Source organism: Dermochelys coriacea, chromosome 25 (genome assembly GCF_009764565.3).
Source record: "Dermochelys coriacea isolate rDerCor1 chromosome 25, rDerCor1.pri.v4, whole genome shotgun sequence".
Lineage (NCBI taxonomy): Eukaryota > Metazoa > Chordata > Testudines > Dermochelyidae > Dermochelys > Dermochelys coriacea.
In genome coordinates this window covers 11,097,189-11,115,003 of record NC_050092.1, presented here as the reverse complement: position 1 = coordinate 11,115,003, position 17,815 = coordinate 11,097,189, and the positions used below count along the sequence as shown (strand labels likewise).

The window sequence follows — 17,815 nt, the reverse complement described above, 5'->3', positions numbered from 1 at the left end:
TACTGGATGGTCTTGCTGGACCCCACTTAGATGGGAGACTTAAGTAACATCCAAGGTGCTGCTAGTGATCCAGAAAGTGGCGCTCTCCTCCACTGAGTGAGCTTGGTGCTGTTGGAGGGAGGGTGACATCTTTACTCCTAGGGGAATTCTGCGCCACTGCGCATGCACATAATTCATGTCCCCTGCCAATGTCTTCGCTTCCCTGAAGAAAAATGACTTTCTGACAGGGAAGCAAAGGGAAGCTGCAAGAGGAGTCACGCACCACTCCCTAGCTGCATAGGTACATCATTTCAAGCAGCTGGCGGAGAGGTAAATCATTGCAGGGCTGGGGACACCCCTGCCAGTGGCTCCTACCCTGAGCCAGGATCAGCTGCTAATCCTGGCTGGCTGGAGGCAGGAGAGGACAGGACTTCCTCTTCCTCTGCAAGGTGTGGCTGGGGCTGTGTCAGACCCCCCCCCCCGAACCTCCCACCAGCTGCAGGAAGCTCAGCATCCTCCCCCCATCGCTCCTCAGCTGCGGGGAGAGGGGTCACTGTATGGGGACCTGATCCCCCATCTGCCCAACCCCCACGCATCCAGACCTCCCATACCCAGACACTGACGCCAAGCCTAACTCTGTACCCCACTAGCCCTCCATACCTGAACCCAACCCCACTCCATGGAACCTCAACCCCTGCATCTGGAGCACCTTCCACCCAGACCCCTTGCTTCTGGCCCCCCCCACCTGTGCACCCAGACAACTCCCCACTGAGTTCCCTGCACTCAAACCCCCACCCTGATGAGCCCCTGCCCTGCACCCCCCTGATCCCTTACATCCAGATCCCCATGCAACTGACCCCCAACTAGTTGCACGCAGACCCCCACCCACCAAGACCCACTCCCCCAGCACCCAGGCCCCCCTGCGGAGACCCCACACCCAGACCCCTCCACTGAGCCCCACCCACCTTCACCTGGAAGAGTCCCATTGCCCATGCACCTGGAAACCCCCCCCCCCATGAGCCTGTGCATCCAGATCCCCCACATCTAGATTCACCACTGAGCTGCCTGCTCCCAGATTGTCCCACACAGAATTCTCTCACCCCAGACCTGGATCCCCCCACACTGAGCCCCTCCACTCTTGCATTCTGCCTGGTTGAGCCTGCCTGTCCCACACCTGGTGTGCTTGGTGCAGAAGGTGTTTCTGGGGCAAGCCCAGGCCTTGTGCTGTGTCAGGGTCAGGTGCAGCCTCACCACTGAGTCCAGGTCCCGGGGGCGAGGATGGGGGGGCTGCAGGGTGATCTTCCACCTTCGTGCAGCCCGTGGTCTGTGCTCCCCACTGCCATGCTGGAGCCCCTGTATTTAATGACAAATAAAACTTGCAGAATTTTAAAATATTGTGCGCAGAATTGTTAATTTTTTGGCGCTGAATGCCCTCAGAAGCACATCTTTCAAAGGAAAGGCAGAGGTTCTGTTTCTGTGCGGGTTAAAAGTCCCAGGCCATTTTTAGTGGGAATGGTTTAGCCATTTAGCCCTGGTCTCTTCAGGGTAATTACATACTGCCTGCCTGCCTCTCCTTCGGAGTGTCCTCCTTCACTTTCTGTCCTAAACTGCCAGGCAGTGTTGCTCTGGGCTATACAAACAGCTGCTGCCTTCCACTCCAGAGGTGGCTGCATTACAATGGTGAGTGAGATGGTTTGTAAAGCAGTTTGGGATGAAAGGCTCTATGAGCTGCAAGTGCTTATCAGCAAAGAGAGTCATCTGGTCTCATGTTCTGGGCAGGGAGGGGCATGTCCACCCCCCTATGTGCCCGAGGACACGAAGTGCATCTCGGTGTTGATGTTGGTGTTGCCCGCATTGGTGCAGCCCACCTTTTGCTTGAAGATGAAGGGGAAGACCTTCTTGAAGGCTTTCCTGAAGTTGAGGCCCATGAAGGCGTAAACGATCGGGTTGACGGAGGAGTTGGTGTAGGACATGCAGTGGGCCCAGATCTTCACCTTGTAGATGTAGTAGTTGCGCTGGAAGCTGGGGCTGAAGGCCTGGACGAGGATGAGGAATTGCACGGGCCCCCAGCAGATGGTGAAGAGTACCACGATGCTGGCCACCATGCGGGAGATCTTGGCCTGCATCACCTCGGAGCGCTCAGCCAGCTGCTGCACCTTGCAAGCCACAGAGACAGGGTGTGTGTGTTAGCATTCACAGCCAGGCAGCTCTGGTGGGAGTTGAGCCATCATGCCAGTGGGTGGACATGTGCAAAGAGGTATACACACAAGTGGCTGCATGTGTGTATAACACCACACCCCTAGGAGGTGGTTGGCAGTGGGGATTGAACCTGGGACCTCTGGATTGGAGAACATGAACCTCTGCTGCCTGAACTAAAAGAAAGTGCCATGGCAAGCTTAAACCCCCTCTAGTTATGGGCCACCACCGGGGGCAACAGAGCATCACATGGAGTGGGTCACACGTGCAAGTATCGGTGGGTGCCTCTGCGTCCATTCATGTGCAAACAAAACGGTGGGTGTATGTGTGCAAATGGCAGCATGTGTTGTTCACAAGCATGTGGACACAGGTGCATGTATATGCAAGTATCTGTAGACACAGGCCATGCACCCGAGCATCACTGTACATGCACCGTTGGATACAGAGGCCAGGGATGAATCTGGTCCTGTGGTCGAGGAGTCCTGAGCACCATCAACTCCTGCTGGAGCCAGTGGGAGCCGTGGGTGCTCAAAGTCTCTGGAGAGCAGGTCTTATGTAGATCTACGCATGCACACGCCCCCTACGGGTGTGTGTGGGGAGTGCAGGGGGGAGGAGCCAGGTACCTGGTAGTTGTTATCGATGGGCTCCACGGTGGGATGTCCCATCTGGTAGAGCATGGCCATGTAGCAGACACAGATGGTCAGTAAGGGCAGCAGGTAGACGACCAGGAAGTTGTAAAGGATGAAGGCCTTCTCGTGGGAGGCGGAGGGGAAGGACTCACTGCAATAGGTCTGCGGCCCGAACCAGTAGCCCTCCGTCAACCTGTTGTACATCAGCACCGGGGTGGAGACAATAAAGGAACCTGCCGTGGGCAGCAAGGCCAGAGTCAGTGACCCAGTGCCAGGCTGGGTGCTTGCTTTAGTGGTCAGCAGGGGATGCAGGGACTGAACTGAACCAAACCAGAACCAGGATCCCAGCCAGTGGGGGAGCAGGATGGAGGGACAGACTCAATCCAAGGTCACAGCCAGTGGGGGAGCAGGATGGAGGGACAGACCCGAACCAGAACCAGGAAGGATCATGGGTCGCAGGGGGAATGAGTTGGAGGGACAAAGGGAAGGGTCAGAACCAGGTTATGAGGATGATAGGTGCCAACGGTCCATTCCCCAAGGGTGGGGAAGGACTCCACTTGATACAGCCAGCAGCTTCAGCTCATGCCTGTGTTACAGCTGTCCCCTCCCTTCTTACATCCCCCCAAATTCCTATTTCAGCCCCATCCTTGAACCACCCCCCAATCTCCCCAGGTAGGGCTTGGCTTTGCAAACCACACCCAGGGGTGGTTCAGATGCAGGTCCCATTTCATTTGAACCCTGACATTTATTGGGTCAGAGGTTGGGCCGGGGGTTGCATAAATGGTTCTAGGTGGTTTCTTTAAAAAATAAAGGGGTCCTTACCCAGCAGGCTCTGTCCCCTCATCCCCACATGGATCTCTCCATCCCCCCTTCCTCCTCTGAGAGCGCCAGTGACAGCCCCTCCTGGCCAGCTCACCCCAGCTACCCGGCACCACTTCAGGAGGGCCACGTTTCCCCAGTCTCCCCTACCCATGCCGGCTCTACTCACAGATCCAGATGCCCAGGCTGATGGCGACAGCGACGCGCGGGGTGCGCTGGCGTAGAGAGCGCAGTGGGAACACGGTCACGTACCAGCGATCCACGCTCATGGCCGTCAGGGTGACGCAGGTGGCCTGCACGGAGACCTGCCAGAGGAGGTAGGAGTGGAGAGGGGAGCGTATTGGAGTGGAGTTGGCTGGGGAACCACACATCCACACACCCTCCCCACACATTGTTTGCACCAGATCGACTGTAGCAGAGATACAGCAATACACAGCAGCTGAGTATCTGGCTCTCTGTGTCTGAGTATTCTACTCTTGGAAGCCGATGACCTCGGTTTGTGTGGTGTGGTGTGTTGGAAATGGTCAGTGTGTTTATCATAAAGTCGTGTTATGCTGCAACCTTCCAGCAAGAGTATGTTTTTTATCTAACTTTTCTGTTTGTATAGAATGCTCATAGGCCATGTGTGTGTATGGCTCGCACCCATGCAAGGCATGGGTGTGTGCCCTGTTGTGCAACTGCATGAGAAATATACGTGTGAGGTGCCTGCGTGGAAGGAGAGGACAAAGCTCGTCCTGTTGCTGACCAGGCAGTCTCTTTTGAAGACTAAACCCCCCCCCGCAGTCACCCCAGCACTGCCCACAGTAGTGAGCGAAGCCCTAAGCCAACGCCTCACCTGTTGGATGTAATTGACAAACTTGCACATGAACTCCCCGAAGATCCAGCCAGGAAGGGGATACAGCATGGCAGTGAACGGCACACAGCACACCAGGAAGATAATATCTGTGGTGGCAAGGTTGGCTGTCAAAAGAAAGAAAGGGTCATGCTGTGATTAGGGGACAGGCCTTGGACTTAGGAGGCCTTGGTTCAAATCCTGCCTCTGCCACAGGCTCCCTATGCCACTTGGGCAAGTCACTTAGTAGCTCTGTGCCTCAGTTTCCCACCTGTGTGATGGGGAGAACAGCCTCTTAGGGGTGTGGTGGGGCTAAATCCATTAAAGATGGCGAGGTGCTTAGATATGGCAGCGATGGGGTCAATTTAAAAGGCAAACAAGCTGGCCTTTCCTGTTCCAGTTCTCATCACCCCCCTGCCATTCTGGCAACAACGGATCTGAAACAAAGACTTTGCTGCTGGGAAATGGACGTGTCCAGAACAACTGACCCTCTTTCTATTGATGCAGCAGACCTTGATTTATTTCCCCTCCTCTTCACCCCACATAAAGGGCCAGTCTCCACTGCAGCCAATACTGTGTGGTTCCACCTGCAGTGGCATGGTCCGGGGCAGAGAGCACCAGACTTGGAGCCTTTCTATTTCCACCCCTCTGTTAGTGGCTTTCCTGGCTGCACCCACAGATTCACAGGGGCTGTGTCTCCACGGATGGGAATTGCCACTGCTCCAGTGAAGTCAATGAAGCTGGGTCAATTTGCACCAGCCGAAGATCTGCAAGGGACCAGAGAACATCACCTGCATCAAGCTTATAACTCCATTGTCCAGCTCCTGTGCCTGTGGATTAAATCAGCTTTGATTCCCTCTCAGGTTCCACTACACCCAGTAGGCCAAATTCAGAGGAAATGTGTGAGGGGAAATTGGGGTGTCTAAGGGCCCACTGGCTGTAAAAGAGAGGAAGGGTCTCCTGTATGCTAGTATGAATCTGGATTAACTCCATTGGCTTTAGGGGTGTTACTCCAGGTTTACACCAGTGCAAGAGGAAATCTACATACACAATGAAGGGCTGGAAGAAGGTGTAAGTCACACCCCGTCACAATAGTCTCTCAACCGTCTCAGACTTGCCCCTGTGAGTTAACCCCAGGGTGGGGGGGCTGGGAGCCCAGGGTTTGGCGTTGAGCCCCATCCCTGACGGCACAGAGCCTTGACACTGGCTAAGGGGCAGTAATTACTCTAGCGGAGTGGAAGTTTGAGCCTGGAGGATACTGAGTGCTTCCCGGATGCTGCTTGGCTCCTTGCTGGATCAGGGCCATATGCAAAGAGCACCTGGAGTGAGATTTGCGAGGTGTACAGAGGGGGAGTTTCTAGTAACGTCAGCATCAAGCGGCAACAAGGTCTAGTGCTTAGAGCATGGGGCTGGGAGCCAGGAACTCCTAAAATCTAATCTCATCTCTGACACTTGGCTCGCTGTGCAGCCTGAGACAAGTCATCAAACCCCTCTTGTGCCTCAGTTTCCTCATCTATAGAAAGGGGATCACACTTACCTCCCTCCTGGGGCTGGGAAGAGGATCTATGTAACCTTGGTCCTCAGCTGGGGTAAATAGGCATAGCGACATTGCTTTCAATGGGATTATGCTGATTTACACCAGGCACCAGCCCTCTCTCTCTAATGCATTGCACGTCGATAATTTTTTAAAGCAATCAAGGTCAAGAAAGTCAATATCCCCCAGGACCAGGGTTTCCTCTGAGTCAGGGGGCGTTGCGGTATTGGCTCATTTCAGGTTCAGCTGGGATGTCCTGGTTAACCCCTGTGCTCCTGGACTGCAGCAGGGTTCTGGTAAGCACCGATGGATTGACAGCGCTTCCATAAGGGATGTACAAGCTATGTGGGGCCACCCTGAAGGTTTGCTTTGCCCACGCAGCACTGACCAGAGCTGCCTTAGTCAGGTGAAGACGTTCATGCAGCTTCAGCCGGTTCGGTACAGCTGAATGTCACTTACTTCACCGTCCTATCCCAGGTGCCTGCTCTTACTTGCACTGCAAGGGGTGATGACATTTGGAAGGGCCTGATCCAGCGCTGTCTGGCGCTTTGTCTGGTCACTGACCCCATACACCAGTGAGTGGAAACCTGTGAGCTGATCTTGCATCCACTTTGCACAGGTGTAAATGAGAACAGAAAGCACAGGGCAGCTGCAGATCAGGCCCCTATTGATTCTATTGTGTCAGATCAGGCCCCTCAATATTTTAGCTGAGGAAAAAGCTCTCGGAAACCTGAGTTACTGCACACAGAACAGGAGATTCTCACAATGAGCCAGGAGATTAATTGTAAAAGCAGCAGATGCAAGGATGGCAGGAGAGGGACTGGGATAGGCAGACTTTAGACTCTAATTTTCTGTCATTGGGCATCACAAAAAGATCAAAATCTCTCCAAAGAAACTAGATGCAAAGCAACAAATAACCGGCGTGCGGCTACCTGTTGTAACTGATGCCTGTGGCTAGGAGGAGCGGAGATTGCTGGGGTGAAGGGAGAGGTGGGACTCCGGGGCAGAATAGCCGGGTCACAAGTCTGGATGCTATATTACTCGTATGGGCTCTCAGAGATACGGATCTTCCCTAGGGCCGATTCTCAACCTCCAAGCAGCCTCCTTCCTAGTATTCCCACAGTACTTTTCCCTTAGAAAATGGCCTGTAATTTCCCCTGGCTGGGCAGAATTTTGCATTGTTACCAGCAGTCACTTCCAGCTCCTGGGCATAGAGAAACCCCAATATGGGGACACGAGGAAGTGCAGCTAGAAAGCCAGAGAGAACCACAGGGTCTGTCTGTGCCGAGGAGCTTCAGTGCGGAAGCCCCGTTACCTTCATAACAACCGATTCCGGCTCTTCTGCATCACCTTAGATACCACGACACCCGTGTCCAAGAGTCTACGACAGTGATAGCAATACTTAGCATCTTAGGGCCCAGTCCGGCTGGCCAAAACCCTACGGAAGTGTCACCTGAGTCGACTAGCAGGATTAAGCCCAATGTCTTCAAAGCACCATGGAATGAATGAATGAATTAATATCCCTCTGTATTGGGGACGTTTGGTTTGGTTTTGTTTTTAACAACTAGCCATCACAACGTACAAGATCTTCAAGCACAAAAAGGGGAAAGTTCCTGCCTAAAATGTCTCCCCCGGAGACACTAATAATTGGTCTCCATGAACGGACTCCGAAGATTTGGGTTGTCAGGAGTTTTGTTAAACCCTCTGCAGAATCCTTGCGCTGGAGGGGGCTCAAAGGCCCAAGTTCTCCTTTGACTTTCCTTCAAGTTTCGCAGTGCCTTCATCTTCTTGAGGGCACTGATCATGATGCCTCTCACTCCGTGCTTAATTTGTAATGAAAAAGGTGGCGTGCCGGGGCAGCGGGGCTCAAGCAATTTGTTTACTTTCATAACTGATGTGGCAAGCCCAGAGGTGCCGGGGCTACGAACTGCCAGGCCCAGAGGTGCCAGGGCTACGAACTGCTAGGCATACAGAGGTTCTGAGGTTCAGTTCTGGCAAGCCCCGGCACAAATTAAGCCCTGCTCTCACTCCTACGTGTGCTTGAGCAGCTCCTGTTCTGTTTTACCTGCATTCTGCCCTAGATTTCATGTTATAGCGGTCTCGGATGATGACCTAGCCCATGTTCATTTTAAGAACACTTCCACTGCAGATTTGACAGAACGCAAAGAAGGCACCAATATGAGATTTCTAAAAATAGCCACAGCACTAGACCCAAGGTTTAAGAATCTGAAGTGCCTTCCAAAATCTGGTCAGGATGGGGTGTGGCGCATGTTTTCAGAAGTCTTAAAAGAGCAACACTCCAATGTGGAAACTACAGAAACCAAACCATCAAAAAAAAAAGAAAATCAGCCTTCTGCTGGTGGCATTTGACTCAGATGATGAAAATGAACATGCATCAGTCCACTCTGCTTTGGATCATTATCGAGAAGAACTCGTCATCATGTCCTCTGGAATGGTGGTTGAAGCATGAAGGGACATATGAATCTTTAGCGCATCTGGCACGTAATTATCTTGTAATGCCAGCTACAACAATGCCATGCGAATGCCTGTTTTCACTTTCAGGTGACATTGTAAACAAGAAGGAGGCAGCGTTATCTCCTGCAAATTGTAACCAAACTTGTTTGTCTGAGAGATTGGCTGAAGTAGGACTGAGTGCACTTGGAGGCGCTAAAGTTTTACATTGTTTTATTTTTGAATGCAGTTATTTTTTGTACATAATTCTACATTTGTAAGTTCAACTTTCATGATAAAGCGATTGCACTACAGTTCTTGTATTAGATGAATTGAAAAATACTATTTATTTTGTTTTTTACTGTGAAAATTTTTGTACTAAAAATAAATATAAAGTGAACACTGTATAAATAAATGGGATTCAATTATTGTTTAAAAGTGTGATTAATCACGCAATTAATTTTTTTAATCGCTTGCCAGCCCTAATATAAATATTGTACTTACACTTCAGTGTGGTACTTGAACTTGTTTTTCACTTGTGAGCCTTGTTTGAAGCCCGAGCCCCAGCTTGTAACTTAGCTTTGTGGGGTCCCTTTTGGTGTGGGGACCCCAGGCAGTTGCCCTGCTTGCCACCCCCTAATGCCAGCAATGCACTTGCAACCCCCCTAAACCCATCCCACCACTCCCTGATCTAGATGAGTTGAATACCCCCTGGAAGACCTCGGTGTACCTCCAGGGGTACACATACCCCTGGTTGAGAACCACTGAGCTCGACTGACCTTCTGTATAGCCCAGGCCAGAAAACTGCCCCAAAATAAATTTTAGATCAGATCTTTTAGGAAAACATTAAAAATTGTCAGTGGTGGAGAATCCAAAACGACACTAGGCAAATTCTTCCACTGATTAATCACTGGTTTCAGAGTAGCAGCCGTGTTAGTCTGTATTCGCAAAAAGAAAAGGAGTACTTGTGGCACCTTAGAGACTAACAAATTTATTAGAGCATAAGCTTTCGTGAGCTACAGCTCACTTCATCGGATGCATTTGGTGGAAAAAACAAATTTGGTTTTTTCCACCAAATGCATCCGATGAAGTGAGCTGTAGCTCACGAAAGCTTATGCTCTAATAAATTTGTTAGTCTCTAAGGTGCCACAAGTACTCCTTTTCTTTTTGATTAATCACTCTCACCCTTAACATTTTACGCCTTATTTCCAGTCTGAATTTGTCCAGCTTCAACTTCCAGCCACTGGATCATGTTCAACCTTTCTCTGCTAGTTTGAAGAGCCCATTATTAAATATTTGTTCCCCATGTAGGTACTTATGGACTGTGATCAAGTCACCCCTTAACCTTCTCTTTGTTAAGCTACATAAATTGAGCTTCTGGAGTCTATCACTCTAAGGCAGGTTTTCTAACCTTTTAATCATTCTTGAGATTTTTCTCTGAAGCCCCTCTAATTTATCAACTCCCTTCTTGAATTGTGGGCACCAGAACTGGACACAGGATTCCAGCAGCGGTCGCACCAGTGTAAAATACAGAGGTAAAATAGCCTTTCTGATCCTACTCGAGATTCCCCTGTTTATGCCTCCCAGGATCGCATTAGCTCTTTTGACTGCAGTATGGCACTGGGAGCTCTTAATCAGCTGATTATCCACCACAGCCCCCAAATCTTTTACAGAGTCCCTGCCTCCCAGGAGAGAGACCCCCATCCTGGCCTACATTCTTTGTTTTCAGCTGCATATGTTTACACTGAGCAGTATTAAAACGTATATTGTTTGCTTGAGCCCAAGTGATCCATATTGCTCTGAATAAGTGACCTGTCTTCTGCGTTACTTACCACACCTGCAATTTTGGGGGTCAGCTGCAAGCTTTAGCAGCGAGATTTTATGTTTTCCTCCAGGCCCTTGAAAAAGAGGTTAAATAGCGCAAATAATTCTGTAGGTCAATTTTGTTTCAAAGGAAATTAACCCTGAAGGACTGCTCTGGAATACGCTCCCTCTCTTTTGAGGCATCCATCCATCAGCGTGAATCTTCAACTGCTAATGGGTTCACTCTCTTGCCACTGCCTGCGCATTGAATTCTGTGTAAATCTTTTGAGTCTTTCTCTGACAATTTGCTTTCTCTTTTATCTCATGCTTTCTTGGGCTGGGACGCAGGCTCGGCCATTGCTTTTTAACGCTACCAGATGATCTTCAACTCTGGCTGACTCCTAATATATATTGATGTTATATTCTTCATTGTCCATTGCTCCCTCCACTGATAGCAGACCCTCTGCTCCCTCACATCGTGAGATGCACATCCTGTCCATGTCTTGATTGATAGCCATTAGATTATGAATCACCAGGAGATTTCTTGTTTGGAAGTTAATTTTTTCTTCTCCTCTTGATTCTTACTTGAACACTCTGGCAGTGTATCATTCTACTAATGGCTTGGATCAAATTTTTCTAGCTGAATTTTAGCCTTAGAGCAGTTCTTATTTGTCTGCAACGTTCTTTCCTCACTTTTTCTTTGACTTCCTTGTGTTGAAGTTCTGACAGTTCCCTGATTTTAAGGCATTTGCTGGGGTCCTGCTGCAAGGTATCTCAGATAGTACATTTGGTAACTTGTATGCCATTTAATTGGACACTTCCCCCTCTCTTTACAGATGTTAATGCACATTTAGCCAAGCCAACTGTAGCTTCCTATCTTCACCAAACTTTTCTCCACATTTCCTCAGTCTCAGTATCTCCCTTTGTGACCATCCATCTAAGTTCAGATCATCCATGGATCACAAATTGTGAACAGGGTTGTTGCTCTTTGCTGAGACGATAACCACAATGTATCTCATGGCGCGTCTGTGTCAGCGGCAGCAACGCTACCACGATTACTAAAGACGCTGGTGCTGATTGTTGATAGTAGTTCCTATTAGCCCCAGTCAAGGCCCAGGACCCCATGTGTACGGTGCTGTAAGCACACAGAACAAAAGGTGATCCCCGCCCCCTGGCACTTAAACAGCATCATTATTACATATATCAAAACTCCCACCCAGGGGCTTATTTCAAAAGCAAAGCCATTAAAATGGTTAAAACAGCAAGAGGACAGAGGCAAAGCTAAACAGGGCGTGGTTCAGAGTTAAGCATCACCTGACTGCAAGGAAGGAAGGATCATAACAAACTGCCCCCAGGAATGGATGGCAAAGGGAATCAAAGCCTCTCCCCCACATCCCACCCCACCCTGCAGTGTGGTGCTATCCTGGGTGGGTTGTACCAACGCCCCACACCTGAAGGGGTCTTATATTTAGCTTGGCTTGTCCTGCCCATACAGTCCCATTGAACTGAGCATGTGTCATTCTCCCTCCCTGCTCGAGAGATGGAGCCAGGCAGTGGGTCTGTGCGAACCCCAGGGGTGTTCTAGCAACTGCTTCTCTCTGTACTCAGCAGAAGGAAGGGCAAACAGTCCGGGAGTGGGATTGAGTCCTTGGAGAACAGGGAGGGTGTGAGTCTCATCTGGACGGACTCCCCTCTGAGCAATAGGGTCTGGAGCCTTGTCCAGTTAAACTCATGGGTCAAGCCCAAACCCTGCCTTCTGCCTACACACAAATCTATCAGCCTCAGGCCAGGAAGCCAAAGCAAGACAAAGGTTGCTGTTAGCTTTCAGGATGCTGGGGACAGGATAACGGGGGGTGGCCCTGAATGACAAATGCAACTGGGGCACGTGGGCCCATCCTGAACGGCGTGTGTGAGAGGAGTGAGCAACCTCTGGGAGGGTCCAGCCAGGCTCTGTGTGTGTGTCCCCAAACGAGCCAGAGCAGCCAGATCCCCCGGAGGGAGCGAACATGTGAAAATGTAACGCAAGCCCCAGAGACTAACCCTTGGGAAGATGGCCCATGATCAGAGGTCCTAGGCACTATGGTAATACAAATAATAAAAAGAAAAGCAGTACTTGTGGCACCTTGGAGACTAACAAATTTATTAGAGCATAAGCTTTCGTGAGCTACAGGATGAAGTGAGCTGTTGTTAGTCTCTAAGGTGCCACAAGTACTGCTTTTCTTTTTGCGAATACAGACTAACACGGCTGCTACTTTGAAACCTGTCATTATGCAAGGCACTGAATTTAGCTGTATAGAGTGGAAATCTGTCAACTTCATGAAAAAACTCGTACAGATACAGTCAGATATCATCTTCCTCTTCATCTTCGGACATCATACCGAAAGGACTGAAGGTAAAAAATCCATTACAATCTACATACCACACAGACTATGCTGACAGCTTGTGCCACACACTCTCAAGGATGAAGTGAGCTGTAGCTCACGAAAGCTTATGCTCTAATAAATTTGTTAGTCTCTAAGGTGCCACAAGTACTCCTTTTCTTTTTGTGAATACAGACTAACAGGGCTGCTACTCTGAAACAAATAATAAAGTGTACAAGGAATCTGCATCCCTGGGCTATCAAAGCGGGAGTCTCCAAGGGGGTAGGAGCAGTTCCGCTGTCCCTCTGCACTGCCCGATCGCATCAGGCGCGTTTTGAGTTTTGTTCTCTTTGTGCAACGCCAAGCACAGTGGGGTTCTGGCCCTGGACTGGGTGTCACGGTCATACAAATAATAACAGCCTCCCCAAGGAGGTGTGGAGGTGCACAGCGCAGGAAAGGGGGAGAAGTAAAGGGAGGGAAGTGGGTATGAAATGCAGGGGTTCGAGGAACCCATCCTTCCCTCTCACTGTGGGTTCCCATGGCATCAGAGCATGGAGGGCTCAAGAGGCAAAGGACAGCTCCCCCCACACACACCCCCAGCTCGGAATCTTGAGGGACCCAGCTGCAAGATCAGGTGGGGAACAATTGCACACAGAACTATGGGGCTGCGTAAGGCTCGCGCTCTCCCTGCCCAGGACTCTGCCGGGGGTGCCCAGCAGCCAGGACCCAGTCTCCAGCCTTGGGGCTCTCTGACCCCAGACTCAGGTGCTCAGCCACTCCCCTTCCCAGCCCCAGCGCGCCCAGCCCCAGCGCGCCCCGCCCCACCGCGCCCCCGCGCCCAGCCCCACCGATGTAGAAGTTGGTGACCGTCCTCATCTGCTTGTGCTTGGTGATCACGTAGATGACCAGGGAGTTGCCCGCCAGCCCCAGCGCCATCAGCACGGCGAAGAAGAGGGGCACCAGCCAGGCGTCCACCAGGCGCGGGGGGCTCCGCGGCTCCGAGCTGTTGGCGCAGAGCAGCCCCCCGGGGCAGGAGCGGTTGGGGAGCAGGAGCGAGGCGTTGAGCGGGGCGCTGGCAGATGCTCCCCGCATGGTCCCGGGGCGCAGAGCTCAGGGCTCCTGCCTTTCCCTGGAGTGGGAGGGGGCCGCTCGCTAGCAGGACTCCTGGGTTCTCTCCTTAGCCCTGACACCCAATGGAACCGGCAGGTCTCCTGCCAGGGAACCCCAGGGAGCCTCCCCGCTCGCCCCTAGGGTCGGGGGGGGGGGGGGTTCTCCCAGCGCTGCCTTCAGCAACCCGAACTCCCCGAGCCTGGAGAGCTCCCTTCCCGAGGGGCGGCTCTAAGTAGCTCAGGAAGTTTGGGGTCGGCGGGGGGGGGGTTTAGCTCCTGAGCTAATCTGCAGGCTGCTACCCCGCGTCCTCCGTCCGGAGCAGCAACTCCGCGGCGGGGAACCCAGGAGTCCGAGCGCTGCCCTAGGAGGGATCAAGCCCAAAAAGGCAGAGAAAGTCCCTTCAGGAGGACGCCGCGTCCCCTCTGCTCCGCCTCCCTCCGAATCCGCTCTGGTTTCCCGCTCGCCCTCTTCTTGTAGTGGAGACGCCGGGAGCCCTTCCTGGGGGGAACCGCCTCTGGGGAGCGGTGCGTCCGCAGGGAGACGGGCGCGGGGAGGGGAGGGGGTTGCTGCTCCCGATCCGAGGCGGTGGGAAAGTCCCACCCAGTGGGGAGCTGCCCCAGGTCCAGGAGTTGTTCTCTCTGCTTGGGGGTGCCGCGCGGAGATGCCCCCGACCCTGTTAAAGAAATAAACATCAGCTGAGAAGAAATCAAAAGTGTTTTTTTTTTAAATGCACAGTCAGAGGGGGGGGGGTGAGGTGCAGGAGTTCAGAGGCCAAGACTCCTGGGTTCATTCCCTGCCGACTCTCCCCATCACCCGGGGCACAACCCTCAGCTTCTCTGCGCCTTGGCTCCCCCAGGAATAAAGCTAGCGGGGAGCATAAGATTTACCGGCCCTACGGGAGTGGGGTGAACAGTCAGGAATCAGGTGCTTTAAAATGAAAGACGCTGGGGAAATGCCAAGTATTCTTGTGGACTGGTTCTATTCTCTCAGCTCAGGGCATCTCTTGGGGAAACATCGTATTACCAACGCCTTGTACCTTGGATAAAGAGAAGATCCATCCAAGCTTCTCCTGCTACCATAGGATGAGAACCTCACAGCACCCTGTAGGTAAGGCAGGGCTGTTATCCCCATTGCACAGGTGGGAAACTGAGGCCCAGAGAGACTAGGTCGACCTAACTGCATGGTTCAGGGCTGTGGAAAAGGTCATGCCCTGTGCAACTGAGACTATGTTTACAGGACAGACCTTACAATGGCCCAGCTCTTCCTTTCCCCAGTAGAGTCCTCAGAGAAAGGTGTCCCCCTAAGGTATGCACCTAAATACACAATACTGCACCATGAAGGGAGGCTGCACTTATGAACCCAGATGCTGATCACTTTATACCCTGAAGCATGAGGATTGAGAGCCCAGGTCATTTTAATCTTACCTAGTGTAAGATCAGTTGTTGGTCTCAGCCACATAGATAGCTGATCCTTTTTTATTACTCTTGCTTCAGAAATGTCATGTGGGGGGTAGTTCCAAAGGTTAATGATATCTAGCATTTTAAAAAAAAAAAAGAATATTTCAGTTTGAGGGATCCAGGAGTGGCTGTCAACCAGCTAACACTTTAAAAGCCAGCTAATTGGGCAGTAATCATCATGGTTGAAGGGGAAAAGATTCTTCTCATGTAGCAGGGAGATCTAAGGGCTAGCTGTCTGTAGCATTAACAAATAAAAAGCTGTTGCATCTTGCAGGACCCTGGAACAGCTGTCAGCCTGCTAGTGCTTGCTTGTTGGCTGGTGATTGCAGAATGGCCAAATTAGTACGGCTGACGGGGGAAAGAAAACTTTGCACAGAAGCTGATGCAGTGTCAGAAAGCCAGCATCAAACGCATTCACTGTCTGGTGGGAGATGAGCCCCCCAACTGGTATGGATCCACCTCCAGGCGTCCATTGTCAGATACAGAACAGCGCTCAACTTAGGCCATATCTACACTTACCAGCGTACAAGCAGTGCAGCTGTCCCGACAAAAAGTTTTGCTGACATACGTGCTGGTGTAGACATGGCCTTAGGGGATTTTAGTGCTGCTGATGAAGACTTTCCGATGCCAGACATACACAGACACAATGTGCATAGATGGCACATGTTGTAACACTGCTGAAGCCTGGAGTCGGCAGGGCTAGGAGAGAATGTGAGAGGTGGGATGGGGGAAGAGAGGCAAAGCAGCAAAACAGCGGGGAATTAAAGTGAGAAAGGACCCATGTGTGAGCTGAATATGAAAGGTGGAGATGGTAAAAGGTCTATCCCAGAGAGCACTCAGGCCATATTCTCAAAGGGATTTCAGCACCTAACTCCCATTGACTTCAGGACTATGGAAACCTTCTTCTCTTTCACCTGTGCATGCCAGCTAGAATTGGGCAGTGAACAGGGCTGCTTCTAGGCACCCAGGGCCTGGTGCAGGAGGATGCTGGGCACCCACTGAACAATGGTGCCCATTTGGGGCTGGGGGGTGATAACCCCCTCTGCATGGTTTTTGCAATTGCTTAAAATTCTACAGGCCCAAGAGTGAGGGGGGCATGGCTGGAGAACTTTTAAGCTGTGGTCCTGTACTAAACCAGGACAGCCACTGCTACAGCTGTCCAGAGCATCGCTCTAGCTGCGTGATTGCCACAGACAGCGGAGCAACTGGGCCAAATAGCAGCAAGTGGTGTTGTGACCTGGCCCACGGGGTTGCAACACTGCTCAAATCTGGCCCAGCTGTCCCTCTGTCCTGACAGAGGGGCGGCCAGATCCAATGGTGCCATGACCTGGTGCATGGGGAGTCGGTTTCTATGTAGTGGGGTGCAAGTTCAGGTGCTGTCGGTTCAGCTCTTGGGGGCAGCAGCTTGTGCACTGTGTGGGTAAGAGAGAGGTGGGGTCTGTGAGAGGAGGGGGGCTGAACATGGGGACCAGCATTCCCCTCCCCCCACCCCAGAAATATCTGAATTGCTGCCACTGCCACTGAAATCAATAGGCACTCTCAGGAGGTGCTGAGCACCCTGCAGGAGCTGGCCCATGAGCCTCCCCCATCCCGGGGATCAGAAGCAGGGATTGAAATGGGTGTCGTGATTTTGTTCAGGGTGTCCCTGCTTCAGCGCTGGCCCGTAAGGCCTTGGCACACCCTTGGCTTTAGCCTTTGAGCCTGTAGGGGACACAGAGTCTCATTGCCTTGCACGTGGACATTGCGGCCTCTCACCCCTACACCTGGCCTCACTGGAACAGGCACCTCTTGAAGCCAGAAGGACACATGCATTTGCCTGAGGTCTACTAATGTCACCGTGTAGGCCCCTCTCCCATCTCCGAATTGTCATCTGGTGTCTCTGCAGCACCGGCTGACCTGACTGATTCTGTCCTCTCACCTCAGAGCAGATGTAATTGTTTGGTACTCAGACTCTCAGGTCACCCTCTTGCCACTTATCTGATCTTCTTCTTCTCCTCCTCCTTCCCCATCTCCTCCTTCTCCTTCTGCTCTTCCTTCTTCTTCTCAGCCTCACACAGGGCCCTGAGGTTATAATTCTTCTGCAGCCAGGATTTTACAAATATTGCCAAGGTTACAGAGAAAAATAGGCACCAAATTGCTCCTGGATTGAGACAGCTTTGTGCAGCTCTCCAAGGATGATTCTAAAGGCCCAGAGAATCCACTGATCCCCATGCCAGCCCGGGCCCAGATTCTCTCCCACTGCCAAGCTCTACACAACTCAAAAAGTGGGGAGAACCAGGGAACTAGTTACAGTTATCTGATTCTGAGGCCCAGTCTCTGACTGCCTCAGTATGAGTTAGAACAGCCTAGGGGCTGCTCTGACTTATGCCAGTGGTGGATGGTCCCTACGGATACATCTACATAGCAATAAAAGACTTGAAGCAGCTGACTCAGGCTCACAGGGCTCATGCTGCGAGGCTAATACTTGCAGTGTAGATGTTTGGGCTCAGGCTCTGAGATCCCACAAGGGGGGAGGGTCTCAGACCCCAAGCCTGAATGTCTACATTACAATTTTGAGCCCTGCAGCCTAAGCACCATGAGCCGGAATCAGTTGACCCAGGCTCTGAGACTCAGTGCCTCAGATTTTTTATTGCAGTGGAAACGTA

At 51.6% G+C, this 17,815-nt stretch overlaps 1 protein-coding gene across 1 annotated transcript; it reads right to left on the bottom strand.

Moving 5' to 3' along the window:
* Positions 1-1,143: 1,143 nt before the first annotated feature.
* On the bottom strand, positions 1,144-14,258 carry KISS1R (KISS1 receptor). Its single transcript, XM_038384213.2, has 5 exons — positions 13,452-14,258; positions 4,459-4,583; positions 3,793-3,928; positions 2,799-3,037; positions 1,144-2,135 (listed from the first exon to the last, which is right to left on the bottom strand). Exons 1-5 carry the CDS (start codon positions 13,693-13,695, stop codon positions 1,779-1,781), a joined length of 1,101 nt encoding a protein of 366 aa, XP_038240141.1. The 5' UTR covers positions 13,696-14,258; the 3' UTR covers positions 1,144-1,778.
* Between the last annotated feature and the right edge of the window lie 3,557 nt (positions 14,259-17,815).